A 27,602-nucleotide genomic window follows, 5' to 3' on the forward strand; every position below is an offset into this window, starting at 1 on the left:
GGGAGTAAAGACTAATTGTAATTGGAGTCCTTTTCAGGACTAGGTTACATCAGTTCCTATCAGTTTTTGCCAGGCAGGTCTGTGCCAGTGCTGTGCAAGTTTTTTTCACAGCATTTGGCTGAATCTAGCAAAGCTAATCCTTTTTGGCCTATTGCAGAGTGTGTTAGTCAGTGGAGTAGCCTATCTGTGTTGCAAGATATACCACCTGTGTATAGAATACCAATTTTTTTACTGCACCTAGTGAAGTAAAATCTTTTGGGCATAGCATCATTCTATTAGTCCATCTATACTGACCTCCATCAGGTTGCAAATTGAATATAATTTTTTTCTGCATCTAGCTCTGAAAAAATATTTGGCCTTCTATCTGTGTGTGGGACTTGTTCTATTAGTCCATCTCTACTGACCTCCATCAGGTTGCAAACTGAATATAATTTTTTTCTGCATCTACCTCTGAAAAAATATTTGGGCTTCTAGCTGTGTGTGGGACTTGTTCTATTAGTCCATCTATACTGACCTCCATAAGGTTGCAAACTGAATATAATTTTTTTCTGCATCTAGCACTGAAAAAATATTTGGCCTTCTAGCAGTGTGTGGGACTTGTTCTATTAGTCATCTATACTGACCTCCATCAGGTTGCAAATTCAAAATAATTTTTTGTCTGCATCTACCTCTGAAAAAATATTTGGCCTTCTAGCAGTGTGTGGGACTTGTTCTATTAGTCCATCTATACTGACCTCCATCAGGTTGCAAACTGAATATAATTTTTTTCTGCATCTAACTCTGAAAAAATATTTGGCCTTCTAGCAGTGTGTGGGTCTCATTGTATTAGGCCATCTATACCAAGCTCCACCAGCTTTTCAATTAATAATAATTTTTCGCTGCATCTAGCCCTGAAAATAAATTTTCTTCCCAATAGTGGTAGCAATAGAAATATGGGGCGCGCTCCTGGCTTACAAAAATATACGCTTCATAACAAAAAACACCAGCTTAGCGCACTGCATTAATAAGATGGCATCATCGTCTCTCCCAGTGCTAGGCCTACTACCCAGGCTAGCATTCCTGTGCCTAAAACACAATGTATGGGTCCGCGCTAGCCACTATGCTGAGGGGTCTAAAGCTGCTGCTAACGCTTTATAACAATTCAATTGGCAGATTTTCACAGAGCTCTTCCACAATGCCCACCCATCGGGACAACAGTTGCCCACCTTCCCTATGGGATCTAGTGGCGAATAGTTGATGCCATTAATCAGAGCGTCAGTTGCCCCGTCGACGTGGCAAGCATACGGTAAGGCATGGGAAGAGTGGACACGACTAGTAGCAGGCAGACGGGTTGACCAATGTGAACAAGCCAGATCACAAGTCAACATAGAATTTCTCCACCAGCTAATGATGAGGGGCATATCAGGGGCGTCAGCGCAGCGGTGTCTGACCGGAGTAGCATTTCACTTCCAACTACTGAATTGGGGCGATGTGACAAAGATTCATCATCAGACAATCCATAAAAGGGTGGAAAAGGGGTCAGCCAAGTCAGGAGTGTAGACGTCCCATCCCGTGTCACTAAAACTGATTTCTCACATCATATCCCTAACACCATTAACATGACACTCACAATTTGAAGCAACACTACTGTCTACTGCATTTGTGATCGCCTTCTTCGGGGCGCTATGCATAAGCGAATTAGTCCCTCAATCCAAAATTAGCACCAGTGGAGGCTTATTACACCAGGACGTAGTCATAGACAATAATGCAATACGTCTACGCATACACAAATCGAAAATGGTTCCAGCGGGCAGGGGCACTTGGGTACTTCTACAACCCACAAACGGTACACTGAGTCGGGTAACAATAGTAAAACCATATCGAACCATCAGATCACAAAGTAATTTGTTCCTATCACACATTGATGGGACGCCATTATCAAGATACCAGTTCCAAGCTATATTTAATAAATGCATAACATCGGCAGGGAACCACCCCAAAGATTACGGGACACACTCATTCCGCATAGGCGCGGCCACAGAAGCAGCAAGAGCAGGACTGTCAGAAACTGAAGTTCAGAGGATAGAGAGATGGTGATCCACGTGTTTGGCAAGATACATAAGACCGGACTTGTTATCCTAACGTGGTTTGTTTCTTTTACAGGTGACGCTAAGCCAACAGTGTGGGTGATAGGCCACTCGTATATATATTGGGCAGATTAAAGGGCGAAAGTCCGCCCAGGCGGGAGGAAATTAGAGTTTCATAACACATATTTCAACTGGAGAGGTATTAGAGGCCTGCTATGGCCACAGGTACTAATGGAGGTAATCAAGGTAGGGAGAGAGGCAAGATGTCTGGTCATCTTAGTTATACAGGCCGGGGGAAACAACCTAGGTCATCACAAGAGCGCATAACTAATGGCAATAATGAAACTAGACACTGAGCGCTTCAGAGAATTTTTCACAAAACTAGCTATAGTATGGTCAGAGATTGTGCCGATAGCGGTATGGCAAGGTGCGCGAGACATCACGGCCATCGAACGGACAAGGCGGGTAATAAATATTCGGATGGCAAAATTTAGAAGAGACAGAGGCGGTGTAGTGGTATGACACCGACAACTGGAAGGAGATAAAGCAGGCCTCATACGGCCCGACGGTGTTCACTTAATGGATATTGGACTGGACATATTCCTGTCAGGACTCCAGGACGGAGTGGAACAAGCGTTAAGAGTGATGGGTGGGGGTCAGAGTCCTGCATACGAGTAAGCAGGATCCTCCGTGGCCTGGAAATAGAAAGGACATGTTGGAGAGTTACACTTGTTGGCCAAGTTGCCGGAGTGGAGACCCAGGGCATGCTGCAACAAGCTGAATTATTTTAGAAATAAAATGTCTTTCTAATGGAATGAGTATAAAGAGTTAATAAAGCTGTGACCAATCCTCACCCATCCAGTTGTAAGAGTTACATTATTGTATTGTCAAGGAAAGGGGGGCGGTAGGGGGGCTGAGCGTCTGGGTTTGGTTGGGGGTCCCCACAGTCTGCCTAGGCTAGATGCATTTAAAAATTCTTATTAGATACACAGGCGGTGCAGCTTGCTTCGCAGCTGGGCTACTACGCCCAAAGTATTGCCTAGGCTAGATGCAGTTAAAAATTCTACGCTGACTAGCAGACACTGAAGATTTGGAGCAGACCTCTGAGTAAACAGCTCTTCAGACTCAATCATCTGTGTTACCCCAAGCCATAGTGTATGTAGTTTCTTACAGTTAAAAGGGGGGGGGAGCGACCCAACCCACCTGGAATTGACGATGCCAACGTCACGTAAGACACAGCAAGGGGACTCCAAAAAGAGTTTCCATTTTTTCCCAAAATTGTGGCACAGACACCACTTAACCCTAGAACGCATACCTGGGGCCTCGCAGTCCCGCCCTGTTAATTGTTTTCTATTTTCTGCAAGATTACTTTAGTTAGAATTTTGAAACTCTAGGTATTCTTCATGTATATAGTTGTTTGTCATTTGAGTTTGAGTTATTCAATGTTATTTGCACACGGGCCTAAAAGGCCCCAGGTATATGAAAGGGTAGATTTTTATGGTCATGCGTTCTAGGATTAAGTGGCATCAATTGCCCCACAGTTGCTTAAAACGGTTGGTGAGGTGATATTACCAAATCCTCAAGCTTTTAGCCTCCCAAGGATAACACAGGATTAGAAAAGTCCTTGCGAATCCATGATTTGTTCATCTTTATGAACGTGAGTCTGTCTACATTCTCAGTGGACAGCCGCGTGTGCTTATCTGTCAGCACACCATCAGCAGCGCTGAACACACGTTCAGAGAGAACACTGGCTGCAGGGCATGACAAGATCTCCAAGGCGTGAGTGGTGAGCTCCGGCCATTTTTCCAGATTGGAATACCAAAATGAGCAAGGGTCCAGTGACACAGTCATGGCTTCGATGTTCACTTGGAGATACTCCTGCACCATCCTCTCTAGGCATTGACTATGTGTCAGACTTCTTGTCTCCTGTGGCCTTGCAAAGGATGGTCTAAAAAAGTGGTGAAACGATTTCACAAAATTGCTGTTACCAGCAGATACTGTGTTACTGTTACGGTTTGAGTGATGAAGACTCGACAGTCCCGCGGTTGGCAAGTTAGAACTGTGAGATTCACTTCGTGCACCACTGGTGTTTTGTGGAAAAGCACATGTAAGATTCTGCAACAGCGTCTGCAGATACTCCTGCATGCGTCAATCCCTTTTTATGGCAGGAATTATTTCGGCAAATTTACTTTTGTACCGGGGATCTAAGAGTGTGGCAACCCAGTAGTCGAGATTACTTCGAATTCTGCAATCTGAGGGTCATGTTGCAGGTAGTGCAGCAAGAAGGCACTCATGTGTCTTGCGCATCCAGGAGGACCAAGTCCTTGCTGTGTTGGTAGCGAGGTAAGAATCATGCTTCTTTCCTCTGCCCTCTCCCCCCAACCTCGCACAACAGAAATGTGATCAAGGTCTCCCTCATCTGATGAGTCTTCCATGCCCATCGCCAGTTCATCCTCCACTTCTTCCTCGGCTCCTGCACCTTCCTCAACAGTTTGGCTGCTACCATGCGCCCTGTTTAATCCCTCTCCCCCACCCTCCCATGCCTGCCTCCTTGGTGCTGCCAACCGTCTGGACCTTGGAGATGTTATCCCTTCCGCATACGACTCCTCCTCTACTTCCTCCACCTCCTCTTGTCCGACCACCTGACTCTGAATTCTGTTTAATGTGTGCTCCAGCATGTAAATCACCGGAATAGTTATGCTGATAATGGCATCGTCGTCAGCACTAAACATCTTCGTCGCCATTTCAAAACTGTGCAGAAAGGTGTGTGGCGCCCCTGAGGGTGCAGTCACCACAGAGTTACTGCATCTCACCCAGAGGTGTGGTATCTCACCCTCAGGTAAGGAAGGCGTATGGCTCGGGACCCTAACACCTGCATCCAACACATACCCGCAGTGGGGTTAGGGCGAGATTGCTCCTAAGGGAGAGCACAGTCCCAGGTCCCTAGCTGGTGGGAGGATCCTATGTAGTGGGTGCTTAGGGGAGCAGCTTAGGGGAGCACATGACAGGGAGAGTATAAATAGGAAGCCATCTTAGAAAGAGCAAGCCAGTCAGAGGAGGAAAAGTGACAGGAGCAGAGGCTCGGCATGAGCTCTGCTCCGGAGGCGGGCCTAGCCTGGGAAGCCCAGGACTGAAGGAGAGAAGAGAGGAGTGGGAGCAGGAAGGCTCCAGGAACCGAAGGGACCCTAGGGCTACGGGCCGTGCAGAAGGCCACCTGTACTCCCGCTGCTACCAGAAGGTAGAGGGGTCAGGCCAGATAAGGGGAACCGGTCCCTCAACTAGAGGAGAAACAGCAAGGCTCAACTAGAAACCGGAGGCTGCAGCATTTCATGTACTGCAGGCAAAAGTCCACACCAGTCTCACTAAGCAGGTAGCCACATAGGACCCAGGGGACGGAACACAAGTCGCCCGCCAAGGCCCGAGGATACCGGATAGAAGTGTCACTGGGTGTGAGGTGCAGGGAGAAGGCCAGAGAAAGGACACACAGAAGGGGGTCCTGCTAAGTACTCCGGAGCTATCTGGGGGTGGACTGAGCCCCTCACTGAGTACGCACAGCACGACGGGTGAGATAGCTCTGGTACCTGTAATCTGGACTGCAACAACTGTGAGTAAAGATCTTGGGACTGCATCACACGGACTCTGTGTTCATTACTGACTCCCTGCACTACAACCACCATCATCCACCCACACTGCCCTGAAGCTACACTCTTCCTGTGGTGAGTAATAGTACCATTGCAGCAAAACCACCAGCTTCAGAGGACTGTTCCGCAGCGGCGGCCCCTTTGGCCGCACTCCACAGGTGGCGTAGTCGGACATTATAAAATCCATATATACAAATTACCGTTGGATTGACCGCCCTGGGTCACGGACCGGGTCACCGCCACAGTGACTACAACCCCCAGCGTCTACCGGCCCGGCTCCGGGTACCCCACGGCCCAGGGGGCGCGTCAACTTCATAGGTCCCTGATCTGAGAGCACTCCTGCTGTGTGATTTGCCCCACCTCTGGATCTCGTTGGCCCAGGCTATACGTCAGAAACTATTGCACCAGGGCTTGTCGGTGCTGCCACAGTCGCTGCAACATGTGCAGAGTTGAATTCCACCGTGTCGGCAAATCGCATTTCAGCCGGTGAACTGGCAGGCCCAACGACTTCTGTAGAGATGTAAGTCATTGAGCTGCGGGATGCGAACGGCGGAAGTGAGCACACAGCGACCGTGCCCTCTGCAGAAGGCCATCTAGTCCGGGATAGTGGGCTAAAAATTTATGGACAACCAGGTTCAACACGTGAGCCATACAAGGCACGTGTGTAACATTGCCCCGGCGAAGGGCCGCACCCAGGATAGCAGCATTGTCGCACACGGCCTTCCCTGGTTGCAGGTCCAGTGGAGACAACCATTCATGAAACTGGGTCTCCAGAGCTGACCACAAGTCCTCAGCTGTGTGACTCACATTTCCCAGACATTTCAAAGTAAACACTGATGCCGTTGAGCCCTGCTGCCAGCATAGTAAGGAGGTGCGCAGTTAGAAAGCAGGTGGCATTACCAGACAGGCTTTGGGTGCAGGTGGAGGACCGAGAGGAGGTTGAGGAGGCAGAAGCAGTGGAGGAACTTCTAGATAAAGAGGATTGACGTACAACTCGCGGGGACGGCAAGACTTGGACAGCAGCCCCTTGTCCTGCTGTCACCATAGTTACCCAGTGCCCTGTCAGCGACATGTAACGCCCCTGTCCATGCCTACTCGTCCGAGTGTCTGTGGTGAAATGCACCCTGTCACACACAGAGTTTCTCAAAGAAGCGGTGATGTTGTGTGCGACATGCTGGTGGAGCGCAGGCACACCTTTCTTTGAGAAGTAGTGCCGACTGGGCATCTGGTACTGGGGCACTGCGACGGACATAAGGTCTCAAAAATCCACTGTGTCCTACAGGCGGAAAGGCAGCATTTCTGTAGCCAACAGCTTGCAGATGGTGAAATTCAACCTCTTAGCTTTCTCATGGCTAGGAGGAAATGGTCTTTTACTTGTCCACATCTGAGGGACCGAGGGCTGGCTGTTGTGCTTTGACGGGGTTGAGTAGGGTGTCCCTGGCAAACTGCCGGTCTGTGAGGAAGATGCAGGCGGACATGTTAGGTTGCCTTGATCCAAAGGTGGTGCTCTCGATGTCAGAGAGCTCTCAACACCAGCAGGTGTTTCCACTTCCCAATGAACTGATGACCTGCCAATCACACTGGCTGTTGCAGGTAAAGAGGTGGCAGGTCTGCGTCCAAAAACATGTGTGACTGCTGTCCCCCCAGTCACAGAGGATGAAGAGGCCGCGGATGCACAAGATGGGGCAGACGGTGGTTGGCCCAGCCTGCTAGGCCGCATTGTAGCACAGTGAGCTTCCCACTGCAACTTATGCTTCATATCCATGTGACGGTACATGCATGAAGTACTCAAACTATGGATTTTTTGGCCTCTACTTAGCTTTTGGTGACAAATATTACAGATAACACGAGTTGGGTCATCCTTATCGATCTGAATAAATGCCCAGGCTATGCAAGGCTTAGAGCCCATGCGACCTGAAGAGCCACTACGACTTGTGGTCAGAGGCGGAGTTGTGGTTGAGGATGCAGTTGTTGACGTGCTTCCAGTACTCCGTCTCTGTCCAGGAAGGCGCAACCTAACCTCGTCGTCAATAGCATCTGTGACGCCCCGCTGCGCTTGGTATCACAGATCCTAGAAGAGTGTATTGATGGAATCCTCCACAAGAGGCCCCCATAAACATTCACACATCTCCACCTTCCACCTCAGACCAGCAGAGGGAGCCCGTTAGGGATATAAATAGGGAAGGTGGAGCTAGGCAGTTCAGTTCCTCTGAAGAGTTCCTGCAGTAGAGAAGCCTAAGAGAGGTCAGTCTGCAGTGGAGCTCAGTCTAGTCTAGAGAACTCGGTTAATAGTTCAGCAGTGGAGCACGAGGCTCCTGCTAGCTAGATTCAGGGAGCCCAGATAGAGCTTAAGGTGTGCCGGCGTCATAAGATCGGTGAAGCGCGGCAAGCTGCCGTTAGTGTGTATAGCCTATTGAGGGCCCGAGTAGGCCGAAGGCGAGTGGCGAGTTAGTACATAAGGGGCAGAGGAGCTTAACCAGCTCACCCCGAAGCATTTACCGGACACCGGATCCGATCTTACCAGGATCTCTATGACTCAGTAAGGCATAACCGGAATCCCTGGAGAACTACAAGTCCCAGGATCGCTAAGGTGCTGATATGTAACAGAGCCAGGAGACGCTTAGGCCCCGCATACTAGGAGCGTGAACTTCAAGAGAAGGCCCTACCACAAGGTCAGCCAGCGCAGGACAGAGACAAAGTTAGGCCTAGCTCCAGGCAGGTCAGAAACTTACTGCGCAGAGGCAAGAAACAGGAGGCCCTACACCCGCTCATTGGGGAGGATCCTGATATGCACCCTTCACCCTACAGTGCTCCAGGATGTGCCTGAATTTCCTCCAGTAAAAGGTACTGAAGTGACTACCGTGTCCGTTTCCGTTCTTGCTCTGACCCAGCTGGGTCTCGCCTGTCCTGCATTCCCCCTGCATACGCTGCCCTGAGACCTAGCTCCACCTGTGGGGAGCTATACCATCGAGCTGCCTTATCACGGGCCTCAGTGGACTGCTGCAGCGCTGGTGCTTCTCACCAGATACCACAGGTGGTGTCACAAACTCTTATAAAATTAACAATTATCCACCCTTTTAAAGAGTGACCCCAGGGTACGGGCCAGGGAGCCGACCACCGCGACATCCCAAAGGCCAGGCAAAGGCCCGGGTGACCTCATCGACTGGCTGACTGTGGGTTGACAGTAAGTGGGATCTCCAACCTTGTCATCATCACCCTGTGTGTTATCACACCCGTCGTCCTCAAAGCCAACCTCTTCCTGCCCTGACCGAAAAGTCAAGTTGTCGCTCCAATCAGGTATTTGAGTCTCATCATCGTATTCATCATTGTCTCCACCAACAGGAGTTACAGTTTGGGAACGAGGGTCTACATTATGCTCAGAACCTTCTTCATCTGGTCCTGGATCCGACTTATAAAGATTCTGGGCATCAGTGCAGATCATTTCCTCGTCTGGATTAACAGAAGCTCTGGAGCAGACCTCCGTTTCCCAGGCTATAGTATGAGTAAACAGCTGTGCAGACTCAACCATCTGTGTTACCCCATACTCAGACGGGCAGCTGGAGACTTGGGAGCTGTGAGGAAGCAAGTGCGATTTGGGTGACACCTCTGAGGACTGGAGTATTTGTGATGTTGAAGTTGAGGTGGAGGAGAGCCCACTTGAAGGAGCACTTGATATCCGCTGAAGCACCTGCTGTTTTTGTGCCTCATCTGGAATTTGTAGCGATGGACGTGTGACGCGCCCCCTGGGCCAGTGTTGTTTGGGGGATACCCGGAGCCGGATCAGATGGGGGTTGTAGTCTCCGAGTGGTGGTGACCCGGTCCGTGCCCAGGGTGTCAAGCTCAGTGTGTGGCAGTCCTACAGATGTTGCTGGATGTTCTTTAGTGTCGACTACGCCACCCGTTGATTTGCGGTCAATACGGCCGCCGCTGCAGCAGGGTCCGCTGAGGCTGGTGGTGTGTGTGCAGCTCTGGTAGTATAACCCCCAACGGGAGGTGTATAGCCTCAGGGGGTCAGTTGTAGAGGGTGGTGGTTGTGGTGGTGCAGTGAGGATGGTAATAAGACTCAGAGTCGGGCTCTGCAGTTCAGGGTTTTTACTTACTGCTGTTGTACTGGTCACTCCGGCCTTGAGTGACCGCCCGAGCCGTGCTGCGTCCACCAGGTCCTGGACTCGGCCAACCCCCAGGTAATTCTGGAGCGTGATCCTGAGCTCCCTTTCTGACGTTCCTTTTCTCTGGCCTTCCCCACCAGGGATCCACTTATGTCCGGCTCCCTCGGGCCTCTTGTTGGTAAAACCCTTGTCTCTGGGTTCCCTGACCCTATACTCGGTATGCCTTCGCAGTGGATTTGGTGGGGGGTCGTGGCAGATCCTGCCCACAACCTCCGGTCTCTGGCTGAGGATTAGTGCCCTCCACCAGCTTGGGATCCGGTACCCTTGTGCCAACCCTTCACCCTTCTGGTTGTATTTGGGCTCTTGGGGTTCCCTCTTCTTCCCCTCTGGGTCCTTCTCTTCTCCTCTCTCTCTTCTTTCAGGACTGCTTGACCCTCTACAAAAGACTGACTGGTAACTGTCTGCCTGTCTGACCCTGATCTAAGATGGTTCCCACCTTATATACTCCCTCTATGTGTGAGCTCAGGTGACCAGCACCCAATGAGCTCCTAGCATTACCCAGACTGCTCCCCCTATCTGCCCCTACACTACTGGGATGTTCCACCCCCCTCCCACTCCAGCCAGGGACAGACACTGTCGTACCTGCACATATACCTAGTGGGAGTACCATCGGTCTGTCCCCCGGAAATGGGATGTATGTAGTGCATGCAGCCTACTGAGCCCAGTTCCACACTCCATCCTTACCCGGGAGTGGAATATCACACCTCTGGCTTGAGGTGCAATACCCCTGTAGCAGCCGAATCCTCAGGGTGCTACACGTGTCCGTAACAAAGGGATCGTATCACATTGTCCACGAAAAGAAGTCGACATGTTAGTTTGGCTGGAAGATGGTCTTTCTTCTGCAGATGTTACTCCCCCCCCACCGCGGGGGGCTCGACCCACCAGCGGACAGGCACCAGTATTAGGAGAGGGGGGCTGGCCGTCAGGGTCCACCGCGGCTCTGGCACAAACCCGGCGACACGGAGGTGGCACGGGCAGGAACGGACTGGCCGTGTCGGCTTCTCACTTTTTGGATTTTAGAAGGGCATGACATGCCTATATCTGTGTCTCCCCCTCCTTTTACTCCTCCACCTCTTTTATTTTCGCATGACTATATGTACTTGTCACTTTTCCATGTGTTAGTTATGTCTTCTGAGCAGTTTGTCAGCTTTTGGACACCTTTGAAGGTGTTTTCTATGTGTTTCTATGTGTTTTTGTTTGCCTGCCATTGGTTTTAACGGTGTTCGAAGGTGTTCAACGAACAGTTCGACGAACAGTTCGGCGAACACACGGGTGTTCGACGAACCGAACCGAACTCGAACACTACGGGGGTGGCTCAACACTAGTGACCACATGCCCTGTGGAGTCTATCTGGATATTCAAATCCAGAAAAGAAATTTGATGTTTGTGAATGGCGGATGTTAGTCTCAGACCAATGTTGTTATTTTTTAATACTGAGACAAAGCTATCAAACAACTCAATGGTTCCAGTCCACAAAATGAGGACGTTGTCTATGAATCTTATCCATAATGACACCTTAGACGCCCATTCCTCGTTTGCATCATTAAAAAACAGAGTTTCCTCCCACCAGCTCAGGAATCTTGTGGAAGTACCGCCCATCAAATAAAAAATAATTTTGCTTCAATATGAACCTTAAATGGTCCACAACAAGAACATTGTGTATTCTGAGGTGCAACCCTCTCATTTTCAAAAAATGTTCCGTCCTCCTACCCCCGTCTCATGTTGTATCGAGTTGTAGAGTGCCTCCACATCGAGACTTGCTAGATATACTTCATTCTCGACTTGTAAATCCTCCAATCTTCTAAGGACATCCATTGTGTCTCAGACATAGGAAGGGAGCGCCTGCACAAAAGGTCTAAGAATAGTATCCACATATGTACTTATACCCTGAGCTAAGCACGGTGGAAAAATTGTTTTGTTATTTTAATGAGTGAATAAAAGTAAAATTTTATTAAAAGATCCACCACAGTCAGTGAATTTATAATTTTTTGGTGGTGACATATTTGTGAGTTGAGGGGTCCTCTTTCATTGAACTGCCTATGGGACGTTGTCCAGATTGGAAATTGTCAGGTCCTTCAGCCTCCACTCCACAATACTAACAATTGTTGTCACAATACATTCTATTCACTATCACTATTTATTATTATATAGAAACATACACACATTTGTGACTGAGAGTAATGTAATATTTGCAAGTATTTAAACATTGGGCCCCCAGAGTCAATGATACTGGTGGGCCCTTGGCACCCTCGATTGACACTGAATAATACTAGATGGAATAATATGTAAATAGTTAAAATTTATTTTACCACAATTGTAAAGGCCTTATTGATGAGAATTATCTTTTTCCATGAATCTTCCATGCCTTCTTTCTAGAATACAGAGGAACAATGAATAAATGTTATGCAACTGTATATGAAAGCATCTACTGTAAAGTAATTCCAAAGGGATTACTAGTAAATAAATAATACTCAACAGTAATAAATAAAGTGATAATATTTCAATAGAAAATAGATAGATTAAAAGATTGATATAACATACTGTATACACTACATAGATAGATAAATAGATAGATAAATAGATAGATAAATGATACAACAAACATATACACTACTTTATACTTTAGTGGCAATTACCATATAAATAATTTGCAATTCACAGAATAAAAATGATAAAAAATTAGCTGAATTTACTTTACCTTCAATTTTGCATATGTGTGAATCAGTTCAACAACCATTGTAACCAAAACCTGACCTTTAGCGAGCTAAAAGTAAGACACACATATATACATGTTATGGATATGTTCTTTCATTTCCTCTTTCTGGCATTTGATATGGGCATGTGAATTTTTTGCTTATGAATTAATTTGACTTTTGTGTTGACATAATCCAATCTCTTATGAAAGTCATGTTTGTATTTTGGTTTCTTTACCTGTTTTTCTGGCGTTTGTAATGCATTTTAGGGAATGAATTTAGTTAAGTCAGTTTCCATAATACACAATCATATTGTCTCAGCAATACAAGATCCCTATTATAATCTGTCTCTGAACATATAATGTTCATTAAGTAAAATTGTTCCTATAAGCATTTCTTATTTGGTATCTAATTTAATAAATAAATTATCTTTTCCATTTTATTTTACACTTCTGATTTATAATTTTTAAAATAAGATAAAGATTGCGGAATTGCGATGGAAACATGTTGCCTTATTCTCCTCATATGGGTGCTGTTTTAGGAGCTTGTTCAATTTTTTATATGGACTAAATAAATTTTGGATTTTATTCTAAGGAGCTGGAACATACCTCAAGATTTTTTCAGTGTCAATTTTAAAAATGTTGTCAATTTTTACAGCATATTTCAAACGTTTCATGTTAAAGAGTAACAAGCTAGAGGCAGTGACAGGGAAAGTCATTGAGGGAAGATATTTTTCCCCTAAAATTGTATCATATGTTTCTTCAGTTCCAATGCAGTTTTTATATACAATAGAAAATGCAGACTTTCTAAAGCTGGCTTTTTTGAAAAATCAGAAAAAAATGGTCTGGAGCCAGATAGGAAGAGAGTGAGTTCTCCAATACTTAGTCCATATCAGATGTCAGGACAAGGCTATTAAAGGATTATTCCTATAATCAAAAATTATCTCCTAATCACTGGGACCCTCAGCATTATAGAGAACTAGACTCTAGATTCTGGAGACAGGGTATTGCAGAGCCTTGTCTTCATTGGAGTTAAGATGCACTTATACAACTCATTCATTGTCTATGGGACTACCAGATTAACATTAACATCGCAAAAACAAAATCCTGAATGCTAAACTAAATACAAACAAGCCTATGTGGGCATTAGATGACTATATCTGTGCCAAGGGTGTTGTTCCTACCATGCCTGATGTTAATTTAAAGGCAAAAAAGGTTTTGGTACCTTGTTAGCAGGTTGAAAAACGATTGATTGTTCTCAGTGGGAGAAATAAAATAATAATCTTGTAGTTATGATACCTATTAATGGCTAACAAAATAAAATAAGTGATGTTACAAAGCAAGCTTTCAAGACTTCTTAGGTCTCAACATTAGGGATGGTATAACAAAGTACAGATACTTTACTATACCATGCCTGATGAAGAGACCTAAGAAGTCCCGAAAGCTTACTTTGTAACATCACTTATTTTATTTTGTTAGCCATTAAAAGGTATCATAACTACAAGATTATTATTTTGTTTCTCCCACTGACAACAATTAATCTTGATATTAGTCTTTCACACAAGTTACAAACATATCAAAGGAAATTTATATTCTTACTGAGATCCTTCCAGGGCATGACTCAAGTTCACCATGGTCATAATGGTCAGCAACTGAAAGGAAACATCATTTTAAAATTTACACATTTGCCCAACTTAACATCTAGAAAGCTCATAATGGTCAGCAACTGAAAGGAAACATCATTTTAAAATTTACACATTTGCCCAACTTAACATCTAGAAAGCTAAGTCTCCCGGTTATTATCATTGTTGTGAAAAGTCTACTAATATGTTTAATGGCACCATACATTTACATCAGTACGAATATACGCTATATTCATATTGCTCATTGTAAAAGAAGGGAGATACATTACCAAAGCAACTGCTTAAACCCACAAGCAAGAAAAAAATGGCTATCTTCATAGCTGCAGCAATTGGTTCAATGTGTTTTCTTAAAATACCAGCCACAGATAAATTGCAGTGAATGAAGCCATTTAATTTATATGATGGGGACACAGCTTAGGAATATTGACTTTAGCGTCATTGCTGACATTTGGCTTAAGACAAAGTAATCTTCATTTTTACCTTAAGTCTCTATAACTTTCAAATTATCCACACTTCTTTAATCCTTATTTGTAACACCTAGTTGGCAAACCTTGCGCCATTGTCTATTTAGTTTAGTTTTCACACACCTGCACTTAAATCTTAAAATTAAACAAGATCCTGCTTTTTGTTAATTACATTTTAATTGCATTTTTGTTCTAACCCTCAAGTTATCTACTTATTGGCTCAGCACTATTAGAAAAAAATAATCATGAAAGACCCTTGCAGTACAAGCTGAAAAATCAACCATTATTTTTATATCTTATTCAGAGATAATTTCACGAAAGAAGAACTGAACAGCTTTCCTCAGTTTCTGGATACAATCCAGCAATTAGCATCAGTGTTTGGTCTGTGCATCAGTATTCACCATTAGTGTTTCATCGTTTTTTTTCCAATGCAAAAAAAATGAAGATTTCTAGAATCTGAGAAAATTCTAGAATGGAAAATATTTTACTTTTTTCTAAATTCACTTCCCTCATAACGCTGTAATATTTTGTGGGATGCAGCAAATCACTATACAGCAAATTATAGATAGTGATAAGCATAGCTATTCAGACGTTCATCAAGTGTGGGTGTAGCACCCCGAGGGCTCGGTTGCTACAGAGGTATTGCGTCTCAACCAGATGTGCGATATCTCACTCTCAGGTAAGGATGGAGCGTGGATCAGGACCCTGACACCTGCATGCATTACACCACATTTCCAGGGGGCAGGGCGACCGATATGCTCCAAGTAGAGCACGACAGTCCCTGTCCCTGGCTGGAGTGGGGGGAGGGAACACCGAGGAAGGGGTAACCCTGAAGTGCATAGAGGGAGAGAGCAGTTCCTGGGTGCACCTAGAGGGAGGTATAAAAGGTGGGCACCATCTTAGATCAGTGCGCAGTCTGAGAGAAGAAGTGACAGAGCAGGGCCTCTGCATGTGGCTCTGCTCCGGAGGCGGGCCTAGCCTGTGAGGCCCAGCTAGCACTGAAAGAGCAAGGAGAGAGTAAGAGGAGAAGACAGGGAGCAGACGCTCAGACCGAGCTCTGCTCCGCAGGCAGGCCTGAGAGAGCGGCCGGAGCCTGGAGGAAGGAGAAGGATGGAAGAGGAGCGGAGGAGGCTCCAGGAACAAGGAAAGAAGGGACCCCAGGGGAGTGGACCGGCGAGTCGCCACCGCATGCCCAAATCTACCTGCGTAGAAGGGTCAGGCCAAAGGGGGAGACCGGTCCTCGAAACTAGTGGAGGCGGGGAACTACCCTCAGCTAGAAACCGGAGGCTGTGACATTTCATGTGGCGCAGCCCCTCGCTACACCCGCTAGGAAGGCACCACATAGGGTCAGGGAAACTGGCGCTAAGGTTTACCAGAGAAGGCCCGAGGCAGCCGGACAGAAGCGATGTCACTGGCGGGGTATGACAGGCCAGAGAAAGGACACACAAAGGGGGTCCTGTGAAACGCTCCAAAGCTATCTGGGAGTTGGCCGAGCCCCTCACCTGATGAGCACAGCGCGACGCGGGAAGTTACAGCCGGCCGGAGTAACGTGGAGTAATGAACTGTGAGTAAAGACCCTGGACTGCATTGCAGAGACTCTGAGTCATTATTCCCGCGCACCATCACCCCCATCCTCTGCACTCACTGCCCCGAGCCTATACTTCTCCCGTGGGGAGTTATACTACACTCTGCTGCACCCATAACACCAGCCTCGGCGGTCTGCCCTGCAGCGGCGGTTCATCCTGACCGCAATCCACGGGTGGCGTAGTCGGACATTAGTATATAGACTGCCATTTAGTTTGATCGCCCTGAGCCACGGGACCGGGTCACCGCCACGGTGACTACAACCCCCAGCATCTACAAAAAGGCCCGGTTCCAGGTTCCCCACACGGCCCAGGGGGCGCGTCATGGGCATTGATCAGTTCCTTAGAAAAAGCTATTCCAGCTCCTCAGATATAATAAAATTCCTTCTTTATTGAAATCTGGCGATCAATGAAACATGGATCTAACAGTCTGACACATCCGCCGCAGCTGCTCTCTCGTATGATGGGCTACAATTTTCACATACTCCCAGACCTGAGAGCAGACAAGGTCGAGGTGTTGGTTTGCTCCTTTCACCACAATGTGCTTTCCAGGTCATCCCCGAGGTTCCCACACTTATGTTTCCTTCCTTCGAAGTCCATATCGTTAGACTCATTAAACCCTTCTCCCTATGGGTGGCAGTTGTATATCGCCCTTCAAGCCCCTCCCATCAGTTTCTGGATCACTTTGCCACCTGGCTTCCACATTTCCTATCCTGTGATATTCCCACTCTCAGCATGGGGGATTTTAACACACCCATTGATGAGCCACTTTCCTCATCTGCCTCTTATCTTCTTTCTCTAACCGCCTCATTCGGCCTCTCACAGTTTACTAATTCTCCTACGCATGAAGACGGAAATACTCTGGACCTGGTATTCTCACGACTCTGCTCGCTGCATGAGTTTACGAACTCTCCTCTACCACTCTCTTACCACAACCTTCTTTCCTTCTCTGTCAAGAATGGTCTCCTCACCCAGGACACCCCCACTTACCATACACACTGAAATCTACGTGCCATTAATACCCAACAACTTATGAACAATCTACAGTCATCTTTAGCCCCCATCCTCTCCCTCTCCTGTCCAGACTCAGCATTGTCACACTATAACTAGTGATGAGCGAACGTGCTCGAGATGCTCTGCACTCTAGTATTTCCTGGTTGCCCGGATGGGAGCTTGGTTCCCCTCCCTGCATATTTGGTGCTCTTTAGAGAGCCAATGAACATTCAGGGATTGCCTGCCACACACTGTAATGCCGTAGTCATGTTGGTTGTGGCATTATAATGATTGTCTGGCCGCACGGCATCATCAGGTGTATATAAGACCGGACGCCGCCATGCTTGTCACAGTCTACCCCAGAATCAGGCAGAGTAAGGAGAAGTGCATCTGCGTCAGGGAGAGATTTGCTTGTTTAGAGTTAGTATAGGTATTCCACAAATATATCTATAATATCCATCTGAACTAACAGTCCTTCTGAGGACTAATCCAGCTGCATATAATCAGTGGTGATAGCAGCAATTAGGCAGGCAGTGTATGTGGCATACTGCAGTGCATTGAGGGTCCATTGAACGTCCTGTTAGTCTAGGTATTCCACAACATACAGTTAGGTCCATATATATTTGGACAGAGACAACAATTTTCCAATTTTTTTTCTAGACATTACCACAATGAATTTTAAACAAAACAATTCAGATGCAGTTGAAGTTCAGACTTTCAGCTTTCATTTGAGGGTATCCACATTAAAATTGGATGAAGGGATTAGGAGTTTCAGCTCCTTAACATGTGCCACCCTGTTTTTAAAGGGACCAAAAGTAATTGGACAGATTAAATAATTGTAAATAAAATGTTCATTTCTAGCACTTGGTTGAAAACCCTTTGTTGGCAATGACTGCCTGAAGTCTTGAACTCATGGACATCACCAGATGCTGTGTTTCCTCCTTTTTGTTGCTCTGCCAGGCCTTCACTGCAGTGGTTTTCAGTTGCTGTTTGTTTGTGGGCCTTTCTGTCTGAAGTTTAGTCTTTAACAAGTGAAATGCATGCTCAATTGGGTTGAGATCAGGTGACTGACTTGGCCATTCAAGAATATTCCACTTCTTTGCTTTACTAAACTCCGTGGTTGCTTTGGCTTTATGTTTTGAGTCATTGTCCATCTATAGTATGAAACGACGACCAATCAGTTTGGCTGCATTTGGCTGGATCTGAGCATACAGTATGGCTCTGAATACATCAGAATTCATTCGGCTGCTTCTGTTCTGTGTCATATCATCAATAAACACTAGTGACCCAGTGCCACTGGCAGCCATGCATGCCCAAGCCATCACACTGCCTCCGCTGTGTTTTACAGATGATGTGGTATGCTTTGAATCATGAGCTGTACCACGCCTTCACCATACTTTTCTCTTTCCATCATTCTGGTAGAGGTTGATCTTGGTTTCATCTGTCCAAAGAATGTTCTTCCAGAACTGTGCTGGCTTTTTTAGATGTTTTTTAGCAAAGTCAAGTCTAGCCTTTTTATTCTTGATGCTTATGAGTGGCTTGCACCATGCAGTGAACCCTCTGTATTTACTTTCATGCAGTCTTCTCTTTATGGTAGATTTGGATATTGATACGCCTACCTCCTGGAGAGTGTTGTTCACTTGGTTGGCTGTTGTGAAGGGGTTTCTCTTCACCATGGAGATTATTCTGCGATCATCCACCACTGTTGTCTTCTGTGGGCGCCCAGGTCTTTTTGCATTGATGAGTTCACCAGTGCTTTCTTTCTTTCTCAGGATGTACCAAACTGTAGATTTTGCCACTCCTAATATTGTAGCAATTTCTCGGATGGGTTTATTCTGCTTTTGCAGCTTAAGGAAGGCTTGTTTCACCTGCATGGAGAGCTCCTTTGACTGCATGTTTACTTCATAGCAAAACTTTCTAAATGCAAGCACCACACCTCAAATCAACTCCAGGCCTATTGTCTGCTTAATTGAGAATGACATAACAAAGGGATTGCCCACACCTGCCCATGAAATAGCCTTGGAGTCAATTGTCCAATTACTTTTGGTCCCTTTAAAAACAGGGTGGCACATGTTAAGGAGCTGAAACTCCTAAACCCTTCATCCAATTTTAATGTGTATACCCTCAAATGAAAGCTGAAAGTCTGAACTTCAACTGCATCTGAATTGTTTTGTTTAAAATTCATTGTGGTAATGTCTAGAGCCAAAATTAGAAAAATGTTGTCTCTGTCCAAATATATATGGACCTAACTGTATATATATATATATATATATATATATATATATATATATATATATACAGTACAGACCAAAAGTTTGGACACACCTCATTTAAAGATTTTTCTGTATTTTCATGACTATGAAAATTGTACATTCACACTGAAGGCATCAAAACTATGAATTAACACATGTGGAATTATATACTTAACAAAAAAGTGAGAAACAACTGAAAATATGTCTTATATTCTAGGTTCTTCAAAGTAGCCACCTTTTGCTTTGATGACTGCTTTGCACACTCTTGGCATTCTTTTGATGAGCCCTTTTGCCTTCACTCTGTGGTCCAGCTCTCCCCAAACCATCTCGATTGGATTCAGGTCTGGTCACTGTGGAGGCCAGGTCATCTGGCGTAGCACCACATCACTCTCCTTCTTGGTAAAATAGTCCTTACACAGCCTGGAGGTGTGTTTGGGGTCACTGTCCTGTTGAAAAATAAATGATGGTCCATCTAAATGCAAACCAGATGGAATAGCATGCCGCTGCAAGATGCAGTGGTAGCCATGCTGGTTCAGTATCCCTTCAATTTTTAATAAATCCCCAACAGTGTCACCAGCAAAGCACCCCCACACCATCACACCTCCTCCTCCATGCTTCACGGTGGGAACCAGGCATGTAGAGTCCATCCGTTCACCTTTTCTGCGTCGCACAAAGACATGGTGGTTGGAACCAAAGATCTCAAATTTGGACTCATCAGACCAAAGCACAGATTTCCACTGGTCTAATGTCCATTCCTTGTGTTCTTTAGCCCAACAAGTCTCTTTTGCTTGTTGTCTGTCCTTAACAGTGGTTTCCTAGCAGCTAGTTTACCATGAAGGCCTGCTGCACAAAGTCTCCTCTTAACAGTTGTTGTAGAGATGTGTCTGCTGCTAGAACTCTGTGTGGTATTGACCTGGTCTCTAATCTGAGCTGCTGTTAACCTGCGATTTCTGAGGCTGGTGACTCAGATAAACTTATCCTCAGAAGCAGAGGTGACTCTTGGTCTTCCTTTCCTGGGGCGGTCCTCATGCCAGCCAGTTTCTTTGTAGAGCTTGATGATTTTTGCAACTGCACTCGGGGACACATTCAAAGTTTGCCCAATTTTTCAGAATGACTGACCTTCATGCCTTAAAGTAATGATGGCCACTCGTTTTTCTTTACTTAGCTGCTTTTTTCTTGCCATAATGCAAATTCTATCAGTCTATTCAATAGGGCTATCAGCTGTGTATCCACCAGACTTCTGCACAACACAAATGATGGTCCCAACCCCATTTATAAGGCAAGAAATCCTACTTATTAAACCTGACAGGGCACACCTGTGAAGTGAAAACCATTTCCGGTGACTACCTCTTGAAGCTCATCAAGAGAATGCCAAGAGTGTGCAAAGCAGTCATCAAAGCAAAAGGTGGCTACTTTGAAGAACCTAGAATATAAGACATATTTTCAGTTGTTTCACACTTTTTTGTTAAGTATATACAGTTAGGTCCATATATATTTGGACAAAGACAACATTTTCCTAATTTTTGTTCTAGCCATTACCACAATGAATTTTAAACAAAACAATTCAGATGCAGCTGAAGTTCAGTCTTTCAGCTTTCAGTTGAGGGTATCCACATTAAAATTGGATGAAGGGTTTAGGAGTTTCAGCTCCTTAACATGTGCCACCCTGTTTTTAAAGGGACCAAAAGTAATTGGACAATTGACTCCAAGGATATTTCATGGACAGGTGTGGGCAATCCCTTTTTTTATGTAATTCTCAATTAAGCAGATAAAAGGCCTGGAGTTGATTTGAGGTGTGGTGCTTACATTTGGAAGTTTTTGCTGTGAAGTAAACATGCGGTCAAAGGAGCTCTCCATGCAGGTGAAACAAGCCATCCTTAAGCTGCAAAAACAGAAAAAAAAACATCCGAGAAATTGCTACAATATTAGGAGTGGCAAAATCTACAGTTTGTTACATCCTGAGAAAGAAAGAAAGCACTGGTGAACTCATCATTGCAAAAATACCTGGGCGCCCTCGGAAGACAACAGTGGCAGATGATCGCAGAATAATCTCCATGGTGAAGAGAAACCCCTTCACAACAGCCAACCAAGTGAACAACACTCTCCAGGAGGTAGGCGTATCAATATCCAAATCTACCATAAAGAGAAGACTGCATGAAAGTAAATACAGAGGGTTCACTGCATGGTGCAAGCCACTCATAAGCATCAAGAATAAAAAGGCCAGACTGGACTTTGCTTAAAAAACATCTAAAAAAGCCAGCACAGTTCTGGAAGAACATTCTTTGGACAGATGAAACCAAGATCAACCTCTACCAGAATGATGGAAAGAGAAAAGTGTGGCAAAGGCGTGGTACAGCTCGTGATCTAAAGCATACCACATCATGTGTAAAACACGGCAGAGGCAGTGTGATGGCTTGAGCATGCATGGCTGCAAGTGGCTCTGGGTCACTAGTGTTTATTGATGATGTGACACAGGACAGAAGCAGCTAAATGAATTCTGATGTATTCAGAGCCATACTGTGTGCTCAGATCCAGCCAAATGTAGCCAAACTGATTGGTCGTCATTTCATACCACAGATGGACAATGACCCAAAACATAAAGCCAAAGCAACCCAGGAGTTTATTAAAGCAAAGAAGTGGAATATTCTTGAATGGCCATGTCAGTCACCTGATCTCAACCCAATTGAGCATGCATTTCACTTGTTAAAGACTAGTGTTGAGCCACCCCCGTAGTGTTCGATTTTGGTTCGTCGAACACCCTTGTGTTCGCCGAACTGTTCATCGAACTGTTCGTTGAACACCTTCGAACACTGTTAAAACCAATGGCAGGCAAACAAAAACACATAGAAACACATAGAAAACACCTTCAAAGGTGTCCAAAAGCTGACAAACTGCTCAGAAGACATAACTAACACATGGAAAAGTGACAAGTACATATAGTCATGCGAAAAGAAAAGAGGTGGAGGAGTAAAAGGAGGGGGAGACACAGATATAGGCATGTCATGCCCTTCTAAAATCCAATAAGTGAGAAGCCGACACGGCCCGTCCGTTCCTGCCCGTGCCACCTCCGTGTCGCCGGGTTTGTGCCAGAGCCGCGGTGGACCCTGACGGCCAGCCCCCCTCTCCCAATACTGGTGCCTATCCGCTGGTGGGTCGAGCGAGCCCCCCTGTGGTGGAGGCAGCTCTAAGCTTTTTAATTTAAATTGTCTCTCTAATTCGAATGAATACACTTTAAATCCTTTTACAAGGATCTATTGAAGGGCAAGTCTCATGCCAGCAGCCGCGTAATTCCAGCTCCAGTAGCGTCCACTAAAGCTGCTGCAGTTAAAAAGCTTTTATAAGGATCGAGCTCGGCTGTCCACCGCAAGGCGTCCTACCGCCAGTCCCAGCCCCTATGGCTTGGGGTGCCTCCTGATGCTCTTCACTGAGTGTCCCGTGGTCCCGAAGCATTTCCTTTGAAAAAATTAAGTGTCCAAACTACAGGTGGTGTAGCTTGCTTAACAGCCGGGATAATCCGCTGACTAGCAGACACAGCTACTAGGCACAAAGTATTTCCTGGGCTAAATGCAGTTAAAAATTTGTAATTAGATACTCTCGTTGGATGCTGAGAAAGCATTCCATAGAGTCTCCTGGCACGCCATATATTATTCTCTTAAAAAGCTTGGGGTAGGGGTCTAGGGGACCCTTTTATAGCCAAAATCACGGCCCTGTATCGCAATACATCACCTAGGCTGAAGATAAATGGAACTGTAGCACCCCGAGGGCTCGGTTGCTACAGAGATATTGCACCTCACCCAGAGGTGTGATATCTCACTCTCAGGTAAGGATGGAGTATGGATCAGGACCCGACGCCTGCATGCATTACACCACATTGCCGTGGGGCAGGGCGACCAATATGCCCCTGAGATGGGCACGACAGTCCTTTTCCCTGGCTGGAGTGGGGGGAGGGAACACTGAGGAAGGGGAACCCTGTAGTGCAGGAGCAGGGAGGAAGCAGTTCCTGGGTGCATTGAGAAGGGAGTATAAAAGGTGGTCACCATCTTAGTTCAGTGCAGAGAAGTCTGAGCAGAAGTGACAGGGAGCAGGGGCTCTGCATGAGCTCTGCTCCGGAGGCGGGCCTAGTAACAGAGGCCCAGGCCAGGAAGAGGGAGAAGGAAGGAAGAGGAGCGGAGAAGGCTCCAGGAACGAGGAACGAAGGGATCCCAGGGGTGTGGACGGGCGAGTCGCCACCGCACGCCCGAATCCACCTGCGTGGAGGGGTAAGGCCAAAGGGGGAGACCGGTCCCCGAAACTAGTGGAGGCGGGAAACCACCCTCAGCTAGAAACCGGAGGCTGTGACATTTTATGTGGCGCAGCCCCTCGCTACACCCGCTAGGAGGGCAGCACATAGGGTCAGGGAAACTGGCGCCAAGTTTACCAAGAGGAGGCCCGAGGCAGCCGGACAGAAGGGTTGGTAAGAAAGGCCAGACAAAGGACACACAAAGGGGGTCCTGTGAAGCGCTCCAAAGTTATTTGGGAGTTGTCTGAGCCCCTCACCTGGTGAGCACAGTACGACGTGGGCAGCCGTTACCTGCAGACGTGGTCTGGATAATAAGAACTGTGAGTAAAGGCCCTGGACTGCATCACTGACTCCGTGTCGTTACTGCTGCTGCCCTGCACCATCACCCCCATCCTCCGCATACACTGCCCTGAGGCTATACTCCTCCCGTGGGGAGTTATCCTATGCTCTGCTGCACCCACAACACCAGCCTCAGCGGTCTGCCCTGCAGCGGCGGTTCACTCTGACCGCAATCCACGGGTGGCGTAGTCGGACATTTAAACATCAAAACCACATAAATAGTTCCGCCACTGGTTTGAACGCCCTGAGCCACGGAACCGGGTCGCCGCCACGGAGACTACAACCACCAGCATCCACCAAAAAGGGTCCGGCTCCGGATGTCCCAAGGCCCAGTGGGCGCTTCAGAACATTTTCATCACCTTTCATAATCACCAATGGGACAAGGCAGGGATGTCCTCTGTCCCCTCTCTTATACATCCTAGTGACGGAGCACATGCTCTCATCAATTCGCCATAACCCCAATATTAGGTGGATTGAGGTGGGAGGCACCGAGTACAAGTGCTCTCTATTTGCTGCTGATGTCCTAGTATATATCTCTCAATCACATATATCCATCCCTGCTGTTATGGCTGAAATAGATCACTTTGTTACATGGTCAAATTTTTTAAATCAATACAGCGAAGTCTGAGGCCCTCAATGTCTCCCTCCCCAAATCCATACAGGATTCCATCCAGTCCAACTTTCCCTTTGCCTGGCCCTCACAGGGTATCAAATTCTTAGGAATTCCTATTCATAGAGACCTCTCCCGTCTATGTTGTCTTAATTTTGGGCCCTTTATTGAACAACTCCATACAGACCACGGTTGGCAAGTTAGAACTGTAAGATTCACTACGTGAACCACTGGTGTTTTGTGGAAAAGAACATGTACACTGTGTTCCAAATTATTATGCAAAAAAGTGTTTAGGAGTGATAAGGGAAGAATTTGTTTGTCAGTTAAACTCATTGATGGTGATGTGTGTCAGGGCTCTTTATATCACTGTAAGCAATTGTAGACACCTGTGCTAATTAGTTTGGCAGGTGTGTCCAATGAACGGCAAGACTACTTAAGAAGGCTGTCCCACATTATTAAGCAGCCTACATTTTCTGCCAAAATGGGAAAGAAAAAGGATGTGTCGGCTGCTGAGAAGCAACAAATTGTGGAGTGTTTAGGTCAAGGCATGACTACAATCAACATTGTGCGATGATCAGGATGAAGTGTCTTGGCAATCAAGAAGTATGTAGCTGATTCACAGTACACACGTGTGCGTGCTGATAAGGGCAAATTGAGGACTCTTTCCTACAGGCAATTACGGCAGGTTAAAAGAGCAGCGGCAAAAAAGCCTTGTCATAGCAGCAGACAAATTTTTGAAGCTGCTGGTGCCTCCAACGTCCCCCGAACAAGATGCAGGGTCCTTCAGAGGTTTGCAGCTGTGCGTACGCCATCCTGTCGACCTCCTCTATCCACTGCACACAAGCAGAAATGGCTCCAGTGGGTCAAACAATACATGAAGACTGACTTCAAAACTGTTTTGTTCACGGATGAGTGCCGTGCAACGCTCGATGGTCCAGATGGATGGAGTGGAGGATGGCTGGTTGATGGACACCCCACGCAAACACGGCTACAGTGCCAAGGAGGAGGTGGAGTAATGTTTTGGGCTGGAATCATGGGGAGAGAGATTGTCGGCCCCTTTAGGATCCCTGAAGGGGTAAAGATGAACTCCATAATGTATGTGGAGTTTCTCAAACAGCACTTCCTGCCATGGTTCAAGAAGAAGAACCGTGTATTCCACAGCAACATCATTTTCATGCATGATAATGCACCGTCTCATGCTGCACATAACACATCTGCATCTCTGGCTGATATGGGCATAAAAGGGGACAAACTTATGGTGTGACCCCCATGCTCCCCTGACCTCTACCCCATTCAGAACCTCTGGAGCATCATCAAAAGGAGTGTCTATGATGGCGGGAGGCAGTTCACATCTAAGCAACAGCTCTGGGAGGGCATTCTTTCCTCATGCAAAACAATTGAAGCAGAAACCATCCAAAACCTGAGAAATTCAATGGATGAGAGAGTTCAGAAGCTCCTTTCGAACAAGGGGTCCTATGTGCAAATGTAACACAACCTAGAATAAAGTTTTGAGTTGAAAACTGTTTGATTTCAGTTTCTAATAACCTGCTAATGCTTATAATTTCAAAAATGACCATTTTTTTGGTCTTTATTGAAATGAAAAGGTTGATCGAAGAGTGTGGGGGATCTAAGAGTGTGGCAACCCAGTAGTCAGGATTACTTCGAATTCTGACAATCTGAGGGTCATGTTGCAGGTAGTGCAGCAAGAAGGCACTTATGTGTCTTGCGCATCTCGGAGCCCCAAAATTATTTTCCGGGCTAGATGCAGCTAAAAATTATTATTAATTTTAAATCTGGTGGAGCTTAGTATAGATGGCCTAATAGAATCAGTACTGCACACTGCTACAAAGCCCAAATTATTTTCCAGCCAAGATACAGATAAACATGATTAGTAATTTTAAATCTGGTGGAGCTTAGTATAGATGGCCTAATAGAATCAGTACTGCACACTGCTACAAAGCCCAAATTATTTTCCAGCCAAGATACAGATAAACATGATTAGTAATTTTAAATCTGGTGGAGCTTAGTATAGATGGCCTAATAGAATCAATACTGCACACTGCTACAAAGCCCAAATTATTTTCCAGCCAAGATACAGATAAACATGATTAGTAATTTGAAAGCTTAAAAGGGTTGGTGAGGTGATTTTAACCAATCATCAAGCTTTTACTCTCCCCAGGATGACACAGGGGTAGAAAAGTCGTTTCGGATCCATGATTTGTTCATCTTTATGAACGTGACTCTGTCTACATTATTAGTGGAGAGCCGCGTGCGCTTATCTGTCAGCACACCACCAGCAGCGCTGAACACACGTTCAGACAGAACGCTGGCTGTGGGGCATGACAAGATCTCCAAGGCATAAGTGGCGAGCTCCGGCCATTTATCCAGATTGGAAGCCCAAAAAGAGCAAGGGTCCAGTGACACAGTCATGGCTTCAATGTTTACTTGGAGATACTCCTGTACCATCGTCTCTAGGCGTTGACTATGTGTCTGAATTCTTGTCTCCTGTGGCCTTGCAAACGATGGGCTAAAAAAGTGGTGAAATGATTCCGCAAAATTGATGTTACCAGCAGATACTGTGTTTTTGTTACGGTTTGAGTGCTGAACACTCGACGGTCCCACGGTTGGCAAGTTGGAACTGTGAGATTCACTACGTGCACCACTGGTGTTTTGTGGAAAAGCACATGTAAGATTCTGCAACAGTGTCTGCTGATACTCCTGCATGCATGCATCCCTTTCTGTGGCAGGAATAATTTCTGCAAATTTACTTTTGTACCGGGGATCTAACAGTGTGGCAACCCAGTAGTCAGGATTATTTCTAATTCTCACAATTCGAGGGTCATGTTGCAGGTAGTGCAGCAAGAAGGCACT

The 27,602-nt window shown here is 46.1% G+C and overlaps 1 protein-coding gene across 2 annotated transcripts in view; it reads right to left on the bottom strand.

The window, feature by feature from the left end:
* LOC141164967 (uncharacterized) overlaps window positions 1-14,580 on the bottom strand; it is a 74,902-nt gene extending 60,322 nt beyond the window's left edge. For both annotated transcript variants that reach the window (XM_073650626.1, XM_073650625.1), the window contains exons 1-4: window positions 14,481-14,580; window positions 14,168-14,220; window positions 12,575-12,640; window positions 12,186-12,248 (exon numbers count right to left, since the gene is read on the bottom strand). In XM_073650626.1, coding sequence (XP_073506727.1) covers window positions 12,186-12,248; window positions 12,575-12,640; window positions 14,168-14,220; window positions 14,481-14,529 — 231 coding nt within the window. In that variant the 5' untranslated portion in view covers window positions 14,530-14,580. The remainder of the gene's footprint in view (window positions 1-12,185; window positions 12,249-12,574; window positions 12,641-14,167; window positions 14,221-14,480) is intronic.
* Window positions 14,581-27,602: the final 13,022 nt, after the last annotated feature.

This window comes from Phyllobates terribilis, unplaced genomic scaffold (assembly GCF_046119375.1).
Source record: "Phyllobates terribilis strain yellow unplaced genomic scaffold, ASM4611937v1 Scaffold_11__3_contigs__length_659146591, whole genome shotgun sequence".
Lineage (NCBI taxonomy): Eukaryota > Metazoa > Chordata > Amphibia > Anura > Dendrobatidae > Phyllobates > Phyllobates terribilis.